The sequence below is a fragment of the Taeniopygia guttata genome, chromosome 3, assembly GCF_048771995.1.
Source record: "Taeniopygia guttata chromosome 3, bTaeGut7.mat, whole genome shotgun sequence".
NCBI lineage: Eukaryota > Metazoa > Chordata > Aves > Passeriformes > Estrildidae > Taeniopygia > Taeniopygia guttata.
Window position 1 is genome coordinate 25,570,025 of NC_133027.1, and position 18,348 is coordinate 25,588,372.

General features: G+C 36.5%; 1 protein-coding gene across 10 annotated transcripts in view; it reads left to right on the forward strand.

Moving 5' to 3' along the window:
* The window catches only part of MLIP (muscular LMNA interacting protein), a 133,241-nt gene that overhangs the window by 87,272 nt on the left and 27,621 nt on the right, over positions 1–18,348 (forward strand). For 5 of the 10 annotated variants that reach the window (XM_030267353.4, XM_030267354.4, XM_030267356.4 and 2 more), the window contains 6 exons: positions 1,500–1,571; positions 9,709–9,774; positions 9,857–9,940; positions 10,036–10,095; positions 11,770–11,814; positions 14,285–14,329. In XM_030267353.4, coding sequence (XP_030123213.4) covers positions 1,500–1,571; positions 9,709–9,774; positions 9,857–9,940; positions 10,036–10,095; positions 11,770–11,814; positions 14,285–14,329 — 372 coding nt within the window. The remainder of the gene's footprint in view (positions 1–1,499; positions 1,572–9,708; positions 9,775–9,856; positions 9,941–10,035; positions 10,096–11,769; positions 11,815–14,284; positions 14,330–18,348) is intronic. The other 5 variants (XM_072926448.1, XM_072926450.1, XM_030267358.4 and 2 more) reach the window with 3 other exon arrangements.

An 18,348-nucleotide genomic window follows, 5' to 3' on the forward strand; every position in this document is an offset into this window, starting at 1 on the left:
TTAGAATCACTAAATCTCATATGAATGAGAATCCCAAGCTCTAAAGCCCCTCCCACTGAAAAATAGAAAAAATTTCAATTCCAGCATTTGCATTCATCTGCTTTGTCAAGCTGTTCATTCAGTATGATTGCTGTGATTACGGACTTCTTGAATGACTCATTCTCTAGTTTCCAACTGAGTGAAGCCAAAAGAAAACAATATTATGTACAGAAAGAATTAAAAGGTTGTGCCCTACACTATTTCAAGACAGGTGTGTGGATTAATTTCTTATCTGAGTTAAAATTTTGCCCACTCTGCTGTCATCAAGACCTTTAGTAGATATAAAGAAAATAAAGAGTAAACAAAAGAATGACTCAAAGTGCAACATGCTGTTTCAGACTGTTATCTCATGATCACCAGTATTTACCGTTGCAGGTAATGGTACATTAAAAAACCTGACCTGATTAACAAATAACCTTATTTCTGACTGATTGTCACAGAAATAATCAATCACTAACTTAAAAGTCTATTGTTGTGTGAATTTACGACTTTTTTGTAAAATTTTTGCCTGTAAGGGAACAATGTAACAAAAACCTATTTAATATAATAATAATAATAGTAAGAGTAAAAATTCTAACAGTCATGTGATTAAGAATCCTACCTCTTGAACTCCTATAAGTATAGAACAATCTCATAAATTTTTTAAAAATTACTGAATTCAGCCTCTATATTTGCAAAGAAATGTAAAAAAAAATATGATTTGCAAAGATTTAAAAATAACTGAGTAAACAAATATAATATAAAATATAAATTATTTGAAAATAATAGATTTTAAGGTTGATCTTAGAATTTTTGTACCCAAATCCCTACATTTTGTATGGTTTAGATTGGCAGTTCTGTTAGTTTTGTTAAGAGTGTGAAAGTTCCTATACTTATTTTGTTTGGGTGGTAGAGTTATTTATTCAGGAAATGAAAAGCTACATGAAGACTTAAATGACCTATCCACTCAAGCAAGCAATTTAGCATTTAAGGATCATAGTCAGTCTCATGAGAGCCAATCACAGAAAACCCTCTGACTTAATGGTTCAGGATCACACCACTCAGCAAAAGTTGTTGAGATGGATGCAGTGATAGAAGTAGCTGTGCATTTTCATATCCATTCACAAGAAAACTTGGAAAAAAACTTACAGCTTCCCCTGATATTCATTTAAGGGTGGTAATCAGCAGAAAGTGATTAAACTTATTTTGGAAGCTCTAATATAGAGGGAATTTTCTTTTTTGTACTTCAGTACTAAGAACAAAACATGTATGTTACCGGACTTTAAAACCTTAACAGAAACACTAGATTTTTAAAAAGAAATAGTTTTTCTTTTTAGGAAATACATAAGCATTGTTTTGTTGCAACGTGTCTGCTAGATGATTGTAATTGTCTTTCATTCTGTCGTACCTTTCCCCTCTCTTCCCTCTCTCTCTTCTACCTTGTTTTACTTCTGTTCCTGCTTTCTGGTTTACCCTTTTAGCAGTACAAGATCAAGACAAGCTACAAGGCATTTGCAGCAATCCCTACAAACACATTGCTTATGGAACAGAAGGTTAGTGCTTGCTCAAAGGCATGGGCATTGCGTTGTATATTTGAGACCATTTCATTTGTGTACAAATTCTGACATTTCTGTTGGGGGATACTGCAGAATATGAATTCTGGGAACTAACTACACAGGATTATAATTCCAGCCATTTTACAGGGTCAACCACTTTCACTGAAGATCAGTTTCACTAATCTGAATTTCTGAAAATCAATTTAGTGTAAAAACTGAAAAAATCCCAGCGTCCTAAAGGAATTACCTTTTATTGCAACATTTCAAAATCTGTTTTGCTATTGGAAAGTGTCTGAAGCACTGCTGTTCTGGGACCTGACAATCAGTAGATCTTGGTCAGTTAATGATTATTGGACAGCTGTGCTTATACCCATAAATTAAACAAACAAAAATATGATATTTTGACCTGTTGTCTAGTTAAACTCAGAATCATCCTGGGCATTGTTTTGACCTGTTAACTTCCATTCTTCCAGAGCACTGTGAGAGCTAGCCTGTGGACCATTCCCAGTATATAGTTTGTGGTAGCAATAATTTTCACTAGGACAGGCAGATAGATTCAAACCCCAGGCTTCAATGCATCGATTTACTACCAAAGTCACAGTCAAAATAGGCAGGGGTGTATAGTCTTACTCAGACAATTCAACTGGGAAAGTCAATTGAAAATTTAAGCTTTGCATTAAGGGTTCAAAATACCCATGGACATTTATTGAAAAAATATGTTTCCCAAATTATTTTTACTCAAAATAACAGCTAAGTTTAACAAAAATTTTCTCTAATAATCAATGAGCTAAGTGTCTTGCATGTTTAAAGACATGCTTAATCATGCTAATATGGAGTTTGTAGGTTTATCAGAAAAAGCTTTCTGTTCAGGACATAGTTGAAGAACTTAGCCTCTGATTAATTTCCTTAAGCATTCCTGACTACACACCTAAATATTTATTCACATATACAGCTCAGTTGATTTCACTAGTAGTTTACAAAGCCCAAAGTTGTTGGTTAGAGTGAACTTAACTACGTACAATATTTGAAGATGATAATTTTCCTTGAAATCTTATGGATTGTGATCTAGTAATTATCAGTTAAGTGCTATAAATCAGATTATTTTTCAGAAAAAAAGAGACATTCCTTTCTTTTCCAATATTCTTTTAATCTTGAATGATTTTCTTAATCTTTTGCATAAAACCTGATCCTTCCCTTACTTAAATCTTGAATGCACTAATGAAGGGTATGTTTGCTTTAGCTTGCAATGTGGTGCAATAGAAACAGCTCTGTAAAGGAAAATAGCTGATGCAGGAGATTCTACACCCCTACAGAATGTATTTTGGGAGGGTTTTGTTTGAGCAGAAAGCCTGTTAGCGGGTGGAAGAATTTGGTGGACTCCTGAAGTACCACTTCATGGTTGACTTCACCTGAAAGGCACTGTTTGTGCACTCTGAGACTGCACCACTCTGCAACCCAAGCCAGGTGGGTGACCCTGAGCAGGATATTCACTCTAAAATCACTTGATGTGAACAAGTGGGTTTATGTCAGCTGTCTGATTGCACTTTTTCATAAGAAAATGTATTTCCTTTTGATGGTCTTGCTAGAGCTCTCTGGGGCATTGACTCACAACCTGCATGTTACTTATCCCAAATACATAAAACTGATTTGTGCAGTCTAATACCAGCATCTGTGGAAAAAGTAATGACTCAAAAGATATCTGTGTTTAGACAGACTTTTAGTTATCCACGGATTTACTGAAAATCTTAGCCATGATGTATCCTTCAGTAGTGAAAGCGGTCATGTAGTACTAATAAGAAATCAATTCTCTGTTATAGGATTTGCCTTCAGGAGAGACTGTTGACTAAGTAACTTTGTAAGTGTATGTTTCAGCATTGCCTGAGTACGTGCTTTCTCTCATTTTGGGAGAACAATCTCCTGGATAACAATCCAGGAGATAACAATCTCCTGTTGATCTGCAGCAGCAGCTAATTGTAGTGTTTCTAAACTGGTCCTGTTGTGTCAGCTGGTAAGAGTTTAGAATATGACTCCTATGAGAAAGCATGAAGTAATCACATGGCACACGTGGGCCCCATTTTACCAAGTCTTAATTTCCAAATATTCTCCTCAAAAGTGTTGGGTGGGGAACTTATGATGCATTCTAGTTCAACAACAGTAGTTATGTTATTTTATGCGTAGTAGTAGTTATGTTATGTTATATTTTATATAATAGTAGTTATGTTATGTTATATTTTATACAAAGCATTTTATACACAGCATTAAATAGAGTGATATTTAGGACAGTAAGATTTTTAACTGCATAAGTGATGTTTTATTAACATTCAAATAATTATTATATGATTAGAAAAAAAACCCATAATTTTAGATATACTTTTTAACCAAAGGTGCTAAAAAAGTGTTTTGCTATATGATTAAATTAGAAGTGCATGTTATCAGAAGTCAGCTTTTCCCCACTGTCTGAGTAATGATATTACTTAATTTAAGTGGTCATGAGAAATAAAATTAGTAAGAATTGTGTCGTGGGTGACCTGAGTAACAGTTCATCTGCAGTATTAATTGGGTCCCACGACAGAAAACTGCTCCTCATGTGCCGTATAAGGCGCAATGATTTGACTGCCTCTAAATTCCTGTTGGTGTTTAACTTTCTTTCTCAAGTTTCTTTTATGTTTGTGTAGATGCTTTCATTTAAACTGGAAAAGTTTTTCAGCTTCTGCTTATGAAACCATTAGTCTGTCATCACCTTAATGTTTTTCCTAGAACATGTTGTTCTTATCCTCTAGTACTCTTCCTCAAACAGAGTTGTTTGACTATGTTCCCATTAGTAGAGGAGAAAAGGCTGATTGGCTATATTTGTGTAGACTTTGGGAAACCCAGAAGTGGCTTAATCTCATCAAATCTCCTCACTGGCACACTTCCCAACTGTTTGAGTTTATATGAACCTGATGTTTCTCACATAATTTCTGTTCTCTGCTCAGAAAAAGTGCCATCCAGGTTATCTCTTAGAAGATTAGGCTGTAACTTCCTTCACAGCCAGAAGAACAAGACTTGTTTTTAAGGGACTTAGCCTTAGCATGGTCAGGCTCTGTCAGGGAGCAGCAAGAGGGGGCTGCTCCGCAGCGAGCCGAGTTGGCAGCAAGGATGTCAGGACAATGTCCTCACCAGCACGGGCACAGCTCCACAGTGCCTGAGCAGGGATGGCAGAAATGCTGATAACGAGTTGGTGATAATGAGGGTCACTCAGCAGTGCCATCCCAGACACACAAATCCAGAGCTTTGAGTCAGGACCACAGACTGTGATACTGAACTCTTCAGCCCAGTGGATGTTAGGATCTACTGGCCAGAAGAGGAAGCTGAACAAGTTTAATATAGGCATAAGGCACAAATTTTACAAAAAGAATTAATTAACCATTATAAAAATTTGCTGGAGACTGAAATAGGCTTTTTATCACAAAAATTGAAAAATCAAGACAGGACAATTTTTTGGCTTCTCATATTGCAGATAGTCCTGTGGTTTGAAGACATCATACTAGGTGAGCAGTCATTCCTTCTGGCCTTATTAACACTGAGACAGTGAGTCACACTTCTACAGACACTCACTCTTGTGTAGGTTCTACAATTATATGGATGTGGTCACAGTCTAATTCAAAATTCCCTTCTGAACGGGGTATTGTTTAAAAAGTAATATGTCTGTTATTTAGAGGTTGTATTTATCAAGTATCAACTACAATGTCTTTCAGTCAAAATGGATAGATGAAAAGTTTATTTCCAGGAGTACAGCAAAATTCACAACTTTAAATACCTCATGTTAAGAAAGAAAGGCTATAATTTGTGCAGCAGCAGAGTGATAAAGGGCCTTGTTTGTCTGTAATAATAACCAAATGTGCTAATGTAGGAGCAGCCTATGAACTCCTTTCAAGGGCCTTGAAAAATCGTCTTTTAAAACAAGTACAACTTCATCTTCAGGATTATGTAGAATTTGATATGTAACCCAAAAACTGTTGTAGGCTTTTGATTTACAAACCAAAAAAGTGGTCTCTTAACAGTTCAGGTGTCTTTGGTCTACAGCAAGTTCTATGCAGGTGAATATGGGTTTGCTGTATTTGCTCAGCTACACATCCCCCCTGATTGGTGTGAATTTCCCTTACCCGAGCATCATTTTGGTGGAAAGGAAACAAGGACATACAGACTTGGTGCTGCAAATATTCTTCTCAGACATCCTTCAGCTTGAATTGAGAATGAAGTGTGGCACATGTGTTATAACCCAGGATGATGGAATGTGTCATGAAACAAACCTGCTTCACAGCTGAGGCTTATCCCACACTTACAAAGTCTTCTGAAAAACACTAGGTATGACTGGCTATGGATGGAAGGGGTGCAAGTGTTGCCTCATTTTGATTGCATTTTTATCAACTGCTTATGAGCAGACAACAATAATTTCAGTTCTAAGTAAATGTAGAAAAAAGTAAAACAGTCTTTCCACATTTTGTTACACTTCTTGGAAAACGTCAAAGATCTGGTAATTGCATCCCATCACCTGCAAAAACAGACTAAAGGCAATGCAGCATATTCTCCTTGTGGAAGAAAAAAAATGAAAAAGGTATTTTCCTCTGCATGCAGAGGAAAAAAAAAGGGTAAAAAGAGTATGTTGGGTTTTTTTTTGCATATAGATTGTGTGTTCACATTGGAGTGTTTCTCAAGGCTAGAGACAAATACCTCATGGTAAAAAAGAAAGGCAATAATTTGTGCAGTTGTAGGACTAAATAAAAGACCTAGTTTGTCTGTAATAATAATAAAATGTGTCAATGTAGGAGCAGCCTATGAGCTCACTCATTTTTCATGGGCCTTGCAGTGTTCAGTAATAATGATTTTATAGGACAGCAAATAATAGGTATAGTTTCAGTAAAAAATTCAGTATAATCCCCTAGAATCTTCAAGAAAGAAGTTAAAGGAAATAATGGTATGTGAAGTTCCATTGTATGGTGGGATTTTTTTGCAACTGCTGAGGGCTTCGGAAAAGATAGAGATGGGAAAAATATGCTCAGTCCAGGGTTTTCAGAATACAGTAAGAAGAAAGCTATGTCATATCTAGGTCACATTTTTTTTTCTTTCTATTGATGTGGTCTCTTGGTGGAAGAAATTATATTCTGTATTTCCTATATGTTGTCTTTTTAGTCTTCTAATGAAATACTGGAGATTGTGTTTGGATCATTTACCAGTATTCTTTCAGCTCTGATACAGTTTTAGCAATCAAAAAGGAAGAATTAGGAGGGAAGGGTTGTAGACATCAGTGATGTTAATGGCACAAATGCATCACACCCCAAAAATTGCCCTTTTCAAGAAAAAAAAATAGTAGTTCAGCAGCTAGTTATTTAATTTAAGTTGCTTTACATTTTCATTATCTAAATTACAATGTTCTTTTAAATTATAAAGTGTAAATTGTATCACTGTTATTTCATATGTAATCAAAAATCTGAATGTCTAAATATGAATGTTCCACTTCTAATATTGTTAGACCATCAGCATAGGAAGTGAATCTTGAGTACTGTTTATAGTGTTAATCAGCAGTATGTAGATAGAAATTAATCATAACAGTTTTACATGATGACACCAGTAATTTTGAAAATGTAGTTGTACATTTTTATCTCTTTATTTTTCTATGTGGAAATGTGAAAGAATGCATGCTGGGAAAAAAAATGAGATGTGTTTTGATTGAACAGAACCATTTATCTTTGTGGAGTGGATGGGGATAGTTACACAAAGTATAGTTTCCTGTTTCTGCTCTTTCTTTAGAAAACTCAACTGTTCAAACAAGAAAAAATGAAAAATAGGAAAAAGAAAAAAGAAAGAAAAAAGAAGAATTAAAGTGGTGAAAGAGTGAATGAAATCAGATTAATTGTTTTGAAGATTAAAATTTTCTTTTCCCAAAAGTACAGAAAGGGAGAACACTGCAGCTTTTTCTAGCGTGGCTCCTGCATGATGGTTGTATCTCAGAGCTGTGTCTGTGGAGAGCACAGACCTTGGTGCTGTGCTCGCCTGAATTCCTTAGTCATTGAAGGCTCCAAAATGGAAAGATATGTGGGAACTCAGTTTCTGAAACTAATGGATTCTTAGATTATCCAATCTTGGTTCTGAATAGACACTTCTGGATGTAGCTGTAATTCCTCTGGAAAGATTCCCCATATCTTCAGGGTAGCTGTTTCTCACCCTTGATTTTGTTCACCCACTATTCTGGTGAAGTGAATATGAAATAGAAACTAGTAGGTTTTTTCTTAACAATCCCTCTATTATGTTTATTATCTTACTGGTTTCTTGGGGTATTTGGAAGCTTAGATAATTCCTCATTCCAAATCCATGAATGATTAAAAGTTTTCCTTTTCCCTAACTCACATTCAAACTCATCATCCCTCTACATCAGGCTGTTTTGTCAATCCTGACCCTAATATGTAGTGAAATTACTCTTCTGCTTAATTTTATTACTTATTGAACCAGGGGCACCGTATATTCAGTGCAGTGCTGAGCTCTCTTTGGCTGAGTCCTCCTCTTCAATAGGACTGTCTGTCTTTTTGAAACTCTAACTGGGTGGCAATGATGAGACTTCAGAGATGAGAAAGACTATTTACCTTTGCATGGTCTGTCTTGGGATAAGATTACATTAATTTCTGTATATTAAAGTAAATCACTTTTACTTTTCACCTTTTGAGCTACAGTTACTCTAAGGCAAACACATTTGTCAAGAGATAGAGAGAAAAGAAGAAATGTTTGGAAAGCAGCCACTTTTAATTTTAGTAGAAGACATGGTGTTCCATAAATGTGCTTTTGTGCAAGACCATTTGTAGGTGGTATTATAATAATATTAAAAGTAAATTGTCATTAACTTTTTGCTTAGATGTACACAGATGTATGCTGCCAGTAGCTGGACAAGGAAAGAAAACAAATGTAGTCAGCAGAGTAAAACTCAGAAATAAGTATGCTTATTTTGTTTTTTATTTTTTAAAGATTCTGACATTTTCATCCATACGTCTCCTGCATTTGGCAGCTCTCATACCCACCTCAGTGGGACCAGTCCATTCATGCAGAATCCCACATGCATGAAAAAGGGCTTTACTGGAATGCCCTTTTTTTCTACTATACTTAAAAAAGAAAAAAACAACAAACAAAATGAAATCTTAAAAAAATATGTGTTGAACAAAAAAACTCCACACACCCTGCAGTTCTCTTCCCTGTAGTCCAGCTTAAGCAGACACATCAGCAGGCTTCCAGAGTAATTTTTGGTCTCAGCATGGTGTCTATTTGAACATCACTTCAAAGCAAAAACGGGTTATGGCAGGGAGAATGTGCTTCACAGATGCTGGATGAAGATGAAAAGGGAACTGAGCAGTGGATTTTGGCTTTTGAGGGTGTTTTGTGACCCTTATAAAGTGAAGGGATTGGCAAACCGATTTCCACTGTTCTCAAACCTGCTCCAAGTACTGGTATAGGAAAGTGAGCGGTATCGCCAAACACAAGCAGCTAGTGTTTTGTTTTGGAGCATACATGCTTACTGTGAGATCACAAATATAGTATGAAACATATTTTGCTTCATACATTTCTAATTTCAGTCTAAAACCCAAGCATGGCATACACTACTGATGTTGCAAGGTGAAATCACCATCCTCTTTAAACAGGAGACACTTTGTACAGAAAACATCTTCTGAAGGAGAAGAAGGGGCCTCCTGTGTGTTTGGGTCCCTGCCTTGTCCACCTGCTCACAGGTGGTAGCTCTCTGTTGGCACACAGCAGGCAGCCCCCAAAACCTCTGTGGCACACACTGCACACACACCGTGGCACATTTACTGTGAAGAAGGGGGCATTGTTGAAGAAGATGACAATTAGAAGTGGTAGTTTCTGATCTTCCAAAAGTGGACATGATTCACCCTGCTTGGACACTCTCGTCTCTGTAAACCCATATCTACATTCTGAATCAGGTTTTGGTAACCTAAACAGTATCACTAGGCCTGTAACTTCTTTCTTTTCCATCTTTCCATGGTGAAAGAGAAAGGGCCACCTTTGGAAAAAGAGTACTGGAAAAAGTGTATGTTTGCTCGGTTTTCAAAATTTTCAGCTCAGTATCACACCGATACCACTTGAATTGCAGGCATTAGAAGAGCCGACGGAGCCTGCTAGTGTGACTGAAGGCCCGGCTTTGGACACTCATTCAGAGGTAGTGATGTTATTTATCTTTCAGATCTATATTTGAAAGCAAAAAGCAAAGTTTAACTGAGTGATCCATCCTCCCATTTCAGATGTGCTCCCCTGCCCAGCTCAGAGAACAAACAGAAGAGTTGTGTGCTGTCATTGATCAAGTCCTGCAGGACCCCTTGACTATGGTAACCCATCAGTATGTGGAACGAACTTATTCTCTTCCTTTCCTTTTGTCTCCTGTCATTAATATGTCCATTCTCTGTTGAAAATAATTTTCCAGCGCCGGTGTGAGTCTTCTCCAAGTTTTCTGCAGATGAGCACAGAGTCAGATGTTGGCAAGGTAGGTGAATAAGCCCACGTCCACAGCAAGGGCTCTTTTCAACTAATCATAAAGGCAGACAAAATCAGTAGGCAGTAGGGACTGCTGCGACAGTAAAACCAATGGCAAGTCAGAGCTACAGCTGAGAAATGCAGAATCAAAAGTGTTTGGTGGCTAAAAAAGCACGGAAGAACAGAACTGTAGCCCTGGAGTCAGTGCAGTCTTTGCTGCAGGACATTTTTCTGAAGTCAGAAGGAGATATATTATGAGAGTGTATTAAGGCTTCAGAGGCTAAAAATCTCTCATACCTTGCCTGCCATATGGCAGGGTCTCTGGCCTTCTCCCAGACTTCATCCCATCCGTTTGTCCTTACTAAAAAGCAACCAATGTTTCTAGCTTTGGTAGCCAGAAGCATCTTTCAGAACATAGGGTTTTTTCAAGTTCATTATTTATTTTCAAATAATGGGAGTATTAAATTAATAGATGGACTTGTTCTGAAGATCTGATTTCATTTTAAGTCTCACCACTCCCAGAAGGAGGATGTCTGCAATATCTCTTTCTCCTGGATAACTAAGAAATAGCTAGTGAGAGCCAGGGTTAATTTTCTATTTCTCAACTTCTAGTTTTATTAAGTTATGATGGTATGCCTTCTGGGTTCAGAAGGATGACTAACCAAGGGAAGAAGGTCCTGTATTCAGTTTGCTCCAGGTAAATTAAAGTTACTCATTGCAGCTATACAAAATTGAAAATGGCAGAAATACAACTAAAAATGGAAGGAAAGGAATTTCTGGCAGATGAACACACCAAAAAGTTAATCCATTCAAAATATCCTGCTGAATGTCCTGTTCACCATGCAAGAATAGGGCACAGGTCCAGCATTTCTCAGTGGCTCTATTGAATATACAATTCAAATTTAATTTCCATTTTTGAAAGTACTTCTGTCAGTCAGCATGCAGTGGTGAATTGGACTCTAAGAGGCTGAAAGACCGAAATGTGATAGCAGGAGAAGGATGGGCAGAGAGTGTGTTTTCCAATGCCTGAAGAATCTGGAGTGGTTAAAATGCTGCTACCAAGCTGAGTTAGAGTATCCAAAAACCACTTCCTTGGGCAATTGAGAATGGATCTTTTAGCAGTCATCTTTTAGCAGTCATGAAATCAAAGATGGGCAAAAGGTGAGCTTAACAGGATGCAGCATAGGGACTAAGCCAAAAGTGTTGAGGATCTCAAAAAGTGTTTAACAGAGGGTAAGAGAAGGTCATAGAAATGGAAGAAAAAAAGAACTGATAAGTAAATGCCTTAGATTTGTTATGGGTTAGTCAAATTAAAGCAAATTCTTGCAAATGACAGCATAGAGAGGTAATATTTTGTATTCTGTGAGCAAATGTAACTTCAATTACATGGGGCAATGATACCTATGGCTATATAATAATAAACGTTTTGTCATATTAAATGCCATCCTCAATACAGCAGAATCAATGTTTTTGAGCAGTAAAATTAAGTATTATTTTCTACAATAAACATACAAGCAAAGTTTAAATATTACCTAGTCTCATGTATGGTGTGAATATTTCTGGAAAATTAAAGTTTTCCTGAATTTGAGCAATTAATAAATTCTCAGAATGTTGAAAATCTCTTGGAGTTACTGTTCAGAGTAACTCAATATATTGATTATATATCCTTTTGGTTTTTTACAAGATGTCAACAACACTGCAGAGAGCAGCTGGGCGAGAAACCAGATATGTAAGTATTTTTACAATTCCTCTATATTTTGCATGCAAAAATACTTACTTTGTCTGCTCCTCAACAATCCTGGGTGAGTCTGAACAAGCATCTACTTGTGATCCTGGATGTTGACTAGCATAGACAAGCACAAATATTACAGTGCTGACATTTGAGACTTGAGATGTCTTCCCACTGTAGTAAATCCATCCTGGCTGGAGTCTCTTTGCTGCTGTGTCTGTTGATAATTTTACCTGTGTAAATATGATGTTAAAATTAACTTCCTCACTCATTTCTTTGTTGTTGCTTCATTCAAGCCTGGGGCAAGAGTTCAGCTGTTTGGCGTACAGACTGTTTGTTATAGGTGCTGAAGGGTGCATTTCTTTGGACTCAGCCTGCACTATAGGGGACTTGCTTTGGTAGAAGTCCTGTAGTTCTTGCTTATCCTTCAGAATCTGGGGCTGATCCAAACTTTTCTTTCCAAGATACAGAGCTGTCTGAAAACTCACAATTTAGATGAATTTAAGCTGTTTTGTCACATACACACACAGCCCAACATATGTTTAAAATATCTATATTGAGTAATTTGTTCAATTATCGAAACATTAAACCCGATTAAGATATTAATTCTCTCTAGCAGACACAGTTACTGAAGGTTCCACATTTTACTTGCAACTCATTTAGTCATGTGGTGAGAAATCTCAGCTTCCTATTCATCATTCAGCATTTCTATTGAATCTCAAATCAAAGCAGTACTGGCAAAGCAACAGAGGTCTCCCAGATTTATGCCAGCACAATGCTTGACTGATCAATTCTATTTTGCTTCCTGAATGTGGCAGTATGCATATTTTATTGCATACTGTGATTTTTGCTTGACAGATTATGCTGGCTCATACTAATTAGGAAGAATATCAGAGGAGAGCTTTTTAATGAAATAAAGGAGTGTACTTCAGAGGTAGTCTTTGAGAACAGAGTGTATTTAATAACACTCCAGTGCAAATCTCCAGCTCCCAAAACTGAAATATGGACATATAACATAAATTCAGGCATCCAGTTAGGGAAGCCTAGGGATTGCATGGGAAAACACGCTTACAAACACTTTTTTCTGTTTCCACCAGAATTTTCTAGATTAATATAACAAATCACTATTTAAAAATATATTTGGGAATAACACAGAGGTTTATTGGAAGGCAAATCTTTCCTATAAATTGTACAGGTGTGTTGAATTTTTTGTGTGTCAGGAGACAGACTGGGGTCCCCAGGCTGGGCTGTGGTGCCTGAACTTGATGGGTCCAGGCTCTCTTGTACTCTGACATTGGTGTATGCTGCAGCAGAGTCTCCTGAGGGATATATCAGGTGTCTCTAATAGCATAGGTGCATCACAGCTCTTTCCTCCTCTCTCACTCTGCTTCCTTTGTAGGATATAAAAAGGCTATTTCTGCCCCAGTTAATAATCCAAGTGGTGGTTTGTCCTCTGGCCATTAGAGGAAGGATACACAGAAATGGTTTTCCATAGTGTTATCTTTTTGTATTTATGATATCTAATACTGAGATGCTTGTCAAAATGTTGCTTTGAAGGCATTTTTGATTAAAAGAGGAGCTTAAATTTGTTTATGACTAATGCTAAAGTATTATTTATAACCACCACACGTAAAGGTATACATATGTACACATGGTAATATTGCTAACTTCAGTAGGTTATACAGAGTAGTAGATTATAAAAGTATGATGAAATAGCCTGCCATTTAACAATTAAAATGTCATCAATTTGCCTTAGCCTCAGCTACCTTTTATATTCTCATGATATTCAGAACCTTTTAAGGATGTAAATGATTGTACAAACATGAGTGTATAAAAAGTATAAAAACTAACTTCAGTTTATACCAGATGACAACTAAGTACTACAGTTGTAATTTAATGACATTTAAAACTGTATGGTGTTTGATATGATTCTATTCACCATTTAATAATAATGCATCTCTGTTGGCTTTAGGGATGATACTGCTGATTTTTAATAATAATACAATGATTCTCTAGACAGGAATTTCTCCTGATTAACTGGAAAAATGAATGTCCATATTATTGACATGTATGCTTAAGTAGGATTGTTTTGGTTCTCCTACTATAAAGTGAGAAAAGTTGAGAAGGTACTCAACCCAGTACTATTCATAATGTTAATAACATAGGTGCTGCAAATTAACAGAAAATGGCAGGCTCAGAAAAATAAGATTTAAATTTCAAGATTAGATCAGGATGAAAAACAGAAATTTTGTTGCACTTGGAAAAAAGAATTCCTAAAATCTTAACAGGAATTTGACTATACCTAGAAATAAACTGGAAAGGAGAATGTTTTATATTATTTCATACCACTGTGTCAGTGGTATAACTTAACTTCTGCTAAGTTAAGGCTAGTGCTGTACCTGATTTTTTTCTGTCATTATAATCCCAATGATATTGCATGTAATACTGTATATATTCATCTTTTTTGCAGGCCAACCTTTACAAATCGGTGCCTATAGTAACTGAGAGTCAGCTGGTATGTAGAGCACAGTTTTTTCAAAATCTGCACAAGTAAAAAAAAAATTTATTAAATTGCTTTCTTAATCCTTTGAAAAAAAAATCCACTCAATATCTTTTTACAAAGCTGCCTTGCTTCTACAGAGCTATATTGTTTTTTTTTTTTTTCTGTGCTGAATACACACTTGTTTTAAGCAGCTACAAATCCTGACACTACTTGTAAATCTATGGGCCAAATCCCAAACTACAGAGTCATGCTGAATCTTGAGGTATATGACAGCAGTAGAGTCAGCTGCTGGCTCTTGGACTCTTTTAATATTCCAGTTGTACAATTTTGTTTAAATGCAAAAAAAAAAAAAAGATTCTAGCATCTATTTCTTTCGTACACTCTGTTTTATGTCAAAGCTGCTTCAATGAGTGAAAAGCAAAGGTAAGATCAAGTAAGAAAAGGAGATTATGTATCAGATGTTCATTTTAGCTCTGATCACAATTTCATCTTGTTGGAGCCAAAATATCTGAGGAAGTGTCAGAAGAGAAATCATGGAGCCTGCCCAAGTGACAGTGATCACCAATGGATGCTTAGGGAAAAAAGGAGATGTGGATAAGAATTTTTTCCCTTGTATTTCAACTAATGGAATCTTAGGGACTTCCTAATAATTTTCTTCTCCTAGCAATCTTTGATTAAATCTTCTTTAATGATTTTTCCAGTTACTTTTTGAATTTTGTTATATTTTGACCTTTATAACATTCTCTAGCAATAGACTTTACTTTTAAATTATGCATGGTGCAAAATAGTACTTTAGTCCTTTGTTTTAAACCTGTGGCAACCTCAGTTCTTGTACTGAAATAGCAAATAATTTTTCTTTCTTTTCTTTCTAAATAACATTTTTTTCTAGGTATTGCAATAATATCTAGACCTACTACTACCAGTCATGTCTGTTTCATGTAGAAAATTAAAAATTGCTTGGACACTCTTTGAAAAGTATGGATGCTATTCCATATCACTGATGTACCTTCTTGCCCTTTTCGATATCTTTTTCTGATATTTGTATTTGAGATTGGAAGACTAAAACCATAAATTGCTCTTGTATAGCTCTGAATACAGAACTTTTATTTTAATGAGGATATGATAAGGTCCTTTATTGCTTTTATTAAATTATTAAAAGGTCTTTTTAATGCATTTCTATTCTTTTCTTAACAATTTATAGTACTTTATTCAGTTTTTATTACTTGTATTGAGCAGCAAGCCAATGTTTGCATCAAACTATGCACAAAAAAGTCAAAATATATTTCCTGAATAATAAGAGCTGGTTTCTCAGCTAATTAGTTCATTGGTGCATGAGCATAAGCAAATTTGGGATGTAGTTTATTTTTTTTGCTGTGAAATGTGTCAATGATGAATTCAGTTATGTTTCACCTGCCTTTTATCATTTATTACCTCAGTATTTTGCCATCTCTCTGTAACTCTTTGCACCAGTATTTATAGTCCCCTAATTTGTATTACCAGCAAACTTTGTCCTCTTACCAGACAATCTTTTCTGTCTGATCTCCATCCATAATTCAAAGCCCAGATTGCCAAGCAGATTTCTAGGAACTCTGATTGTGACTTGTTCCAACCCGAGTGCTGTGGACAGGGACACTTTTAACTAGACCACATTGCTCAGAGCTCCATCCAACCTGACCAGGGCTGGGGCATGCACAACTTCCCTGGGCAACCTGTTCCAGTACTTCATCACTCTCATAGTAAATAATTTGTTCCTAATATCTAATCTAAATGTTCCCTCTTTCCGTTTCAAGCAAATTTCCCTTGTTCTGTCACTGAAGGAATGGGGTTGCAACTGGGATCTGACCCACCAGTTTCAGTGAGATCTCAGAGACAACCAGGGTCATCATAACGGGAGAAAATTAGAGCTGAATGTGCCCATATCTCTGTCAACATTCAGTCTTCTGACTTTTTGGACAGATATGATGCTGTTTTCATGCAAAATGCCTTCTTTTCCTGAGGGAGGGTGGCCCTGTCCATGCTGCCCATAGAGAGGCACCCCAGTCCAGCCTGTAGCTTATTTCTAATTGTGCACTTACTGACCTGGGCCAAACCCATGCCAGAGAACACCCTGGCACTGGGTCAGTATTAGTGATTATGGGTCAGCCTGGAACTTCTGCTTTGGCCCTGTGTAATTTGCTGCAAGTTCTGTACAGCCCAGTACAGAATGGCAGCCCCGTGCTCCTGTAACAGCCTTAACCTTTTTTTGATGTTGTTGTAGGAAGACCAACAGTTTCCTTGGCAAAACTTAGTTTTACATTGTTTCTCAGTATGTCAGCTGTGACATTTGTCATCAAAGAAAGAGTTCAAGTTCTTAGTTTTGGATCAAAGACTTTATGTAGCTTGTCAGGGTGCTAATAAAGTGTTTTGAATTCTGGTTGCTGGCTGATATCTGTCACTCTGTTAGCAGAGTCAGTCATAAACATATGACTCAGTCAGCATTTGAGTACATGATGTTGTTTAGAAAATGCTTCCTTAAAAGCATTTCTGCAGCATGCATTTGGAAGAGGTTTCTTAGAAAAGGAGAGTAGCTTATCCTTGAGGATTTCAGGTACCACAAATGGGCTTTTGATTTCATGGTTATATGGTGTGGAGGAGTGCCAGAAGACCACATGTATTTTTTCTGCATAATAATGACTTGATAACAGCTGTACCTTTCTTTTTAAATTTATATTTACCTCTATATTGAAATCCAGACATTTTATGGATGCTTTTCAGAAATACTGATAGAAAAAATAAGTATTTTTGGTGAATCCTACAAAGATATAGTAATGAAATATGAAATATGAATTAATTAAATAAGCACTGCATCTTTGAAAAAGTTGATCTTTGTAATGAAAATGTTTTTGATGCAGCTTGACAGTTACTACTCTTTAAAAAATTAGTATCACTGCATGGCCGATTTTTTTGCTTTCGGTTGAATATTTTTCTTGATCAGACAAATGAAAGGGCCCCAATCTGTGGAGAGGAGGGAGAGTAGACAACAGAAATCTAAGGGAAGATATTTTGCTGCCTGGGCCTTGCTCTGCCCGAGAGTGTTGCGCTCCGCCTGTCTCTGCTGCCTTCACCTCAAACCCTGGGCTGTGCTCTGTCCTTTCCCAGGGCAGAAGCAGAGCACAAAATAGCCTCTGCACCCTCCCCTCCAATGGACATCCCACTTGCTGGATGCCTGGAGATCTTGTTTTAGGTGACCCATGACTCAGTCTACATGCTACATCCAGCAATCTCAGCTGCATCATTTTAAGCTTATTTTCATAGTAAGCTTATATTTTTCCAGATTGACTGATGAAGTATATTGCTCTTATAAAGATACAGCATGGTGTTATTGAGTATACATATTTATTTTATAAATAAATCTAATAGTGAATCAAGTTTCTTCTCTGCATTTTTATACCCAGCTGGATACTGAGGATGGGGAGCTGTGACAACACTTATTTCTCAGTCCCAGCTGGGCAAGCTGCCCCTCTGTGCTGCAACTGCAGAAGGAGTTCAGCAGCAGTCCTGTTGTTGCCTACATAAGTTGTGACAGAGACCACTTATTTTCTATGGGTTAGTCATAACAGAAGGGAATACAACTGACTAATATAAAAGTTTAAATCAACAGATATTTGAAGACTTGACTACTTTTAAAATTCCAGTGAGAAAGTATACTTTTTCTTCCTTTTTTTTTTTGACTCACTGAACATGTATATTTTAAAATTATCCCTTAGCCTCCATTTAGAGTTTATGCCACAATCTATCTTGTCAGATATTACTATAAGAATAAAAAAAAAAAAAAAAACCACCACAAATATACTAAATTGATAAGTTAATAGTTAAATTTTTTGGTTGACTGGCCGATAACCAAGCATTTTTTCCTTGCTGAAATAATATAATTTATCTGAAATGATGGTATCACATCTCCATGCTGATCAGGCTTTCTAAAATCGTGCTTTTCCAACTGAACTCTTAGGGATACTGTCACTGTGTCACTGAGATGAGTGGCTTTAGTGCTG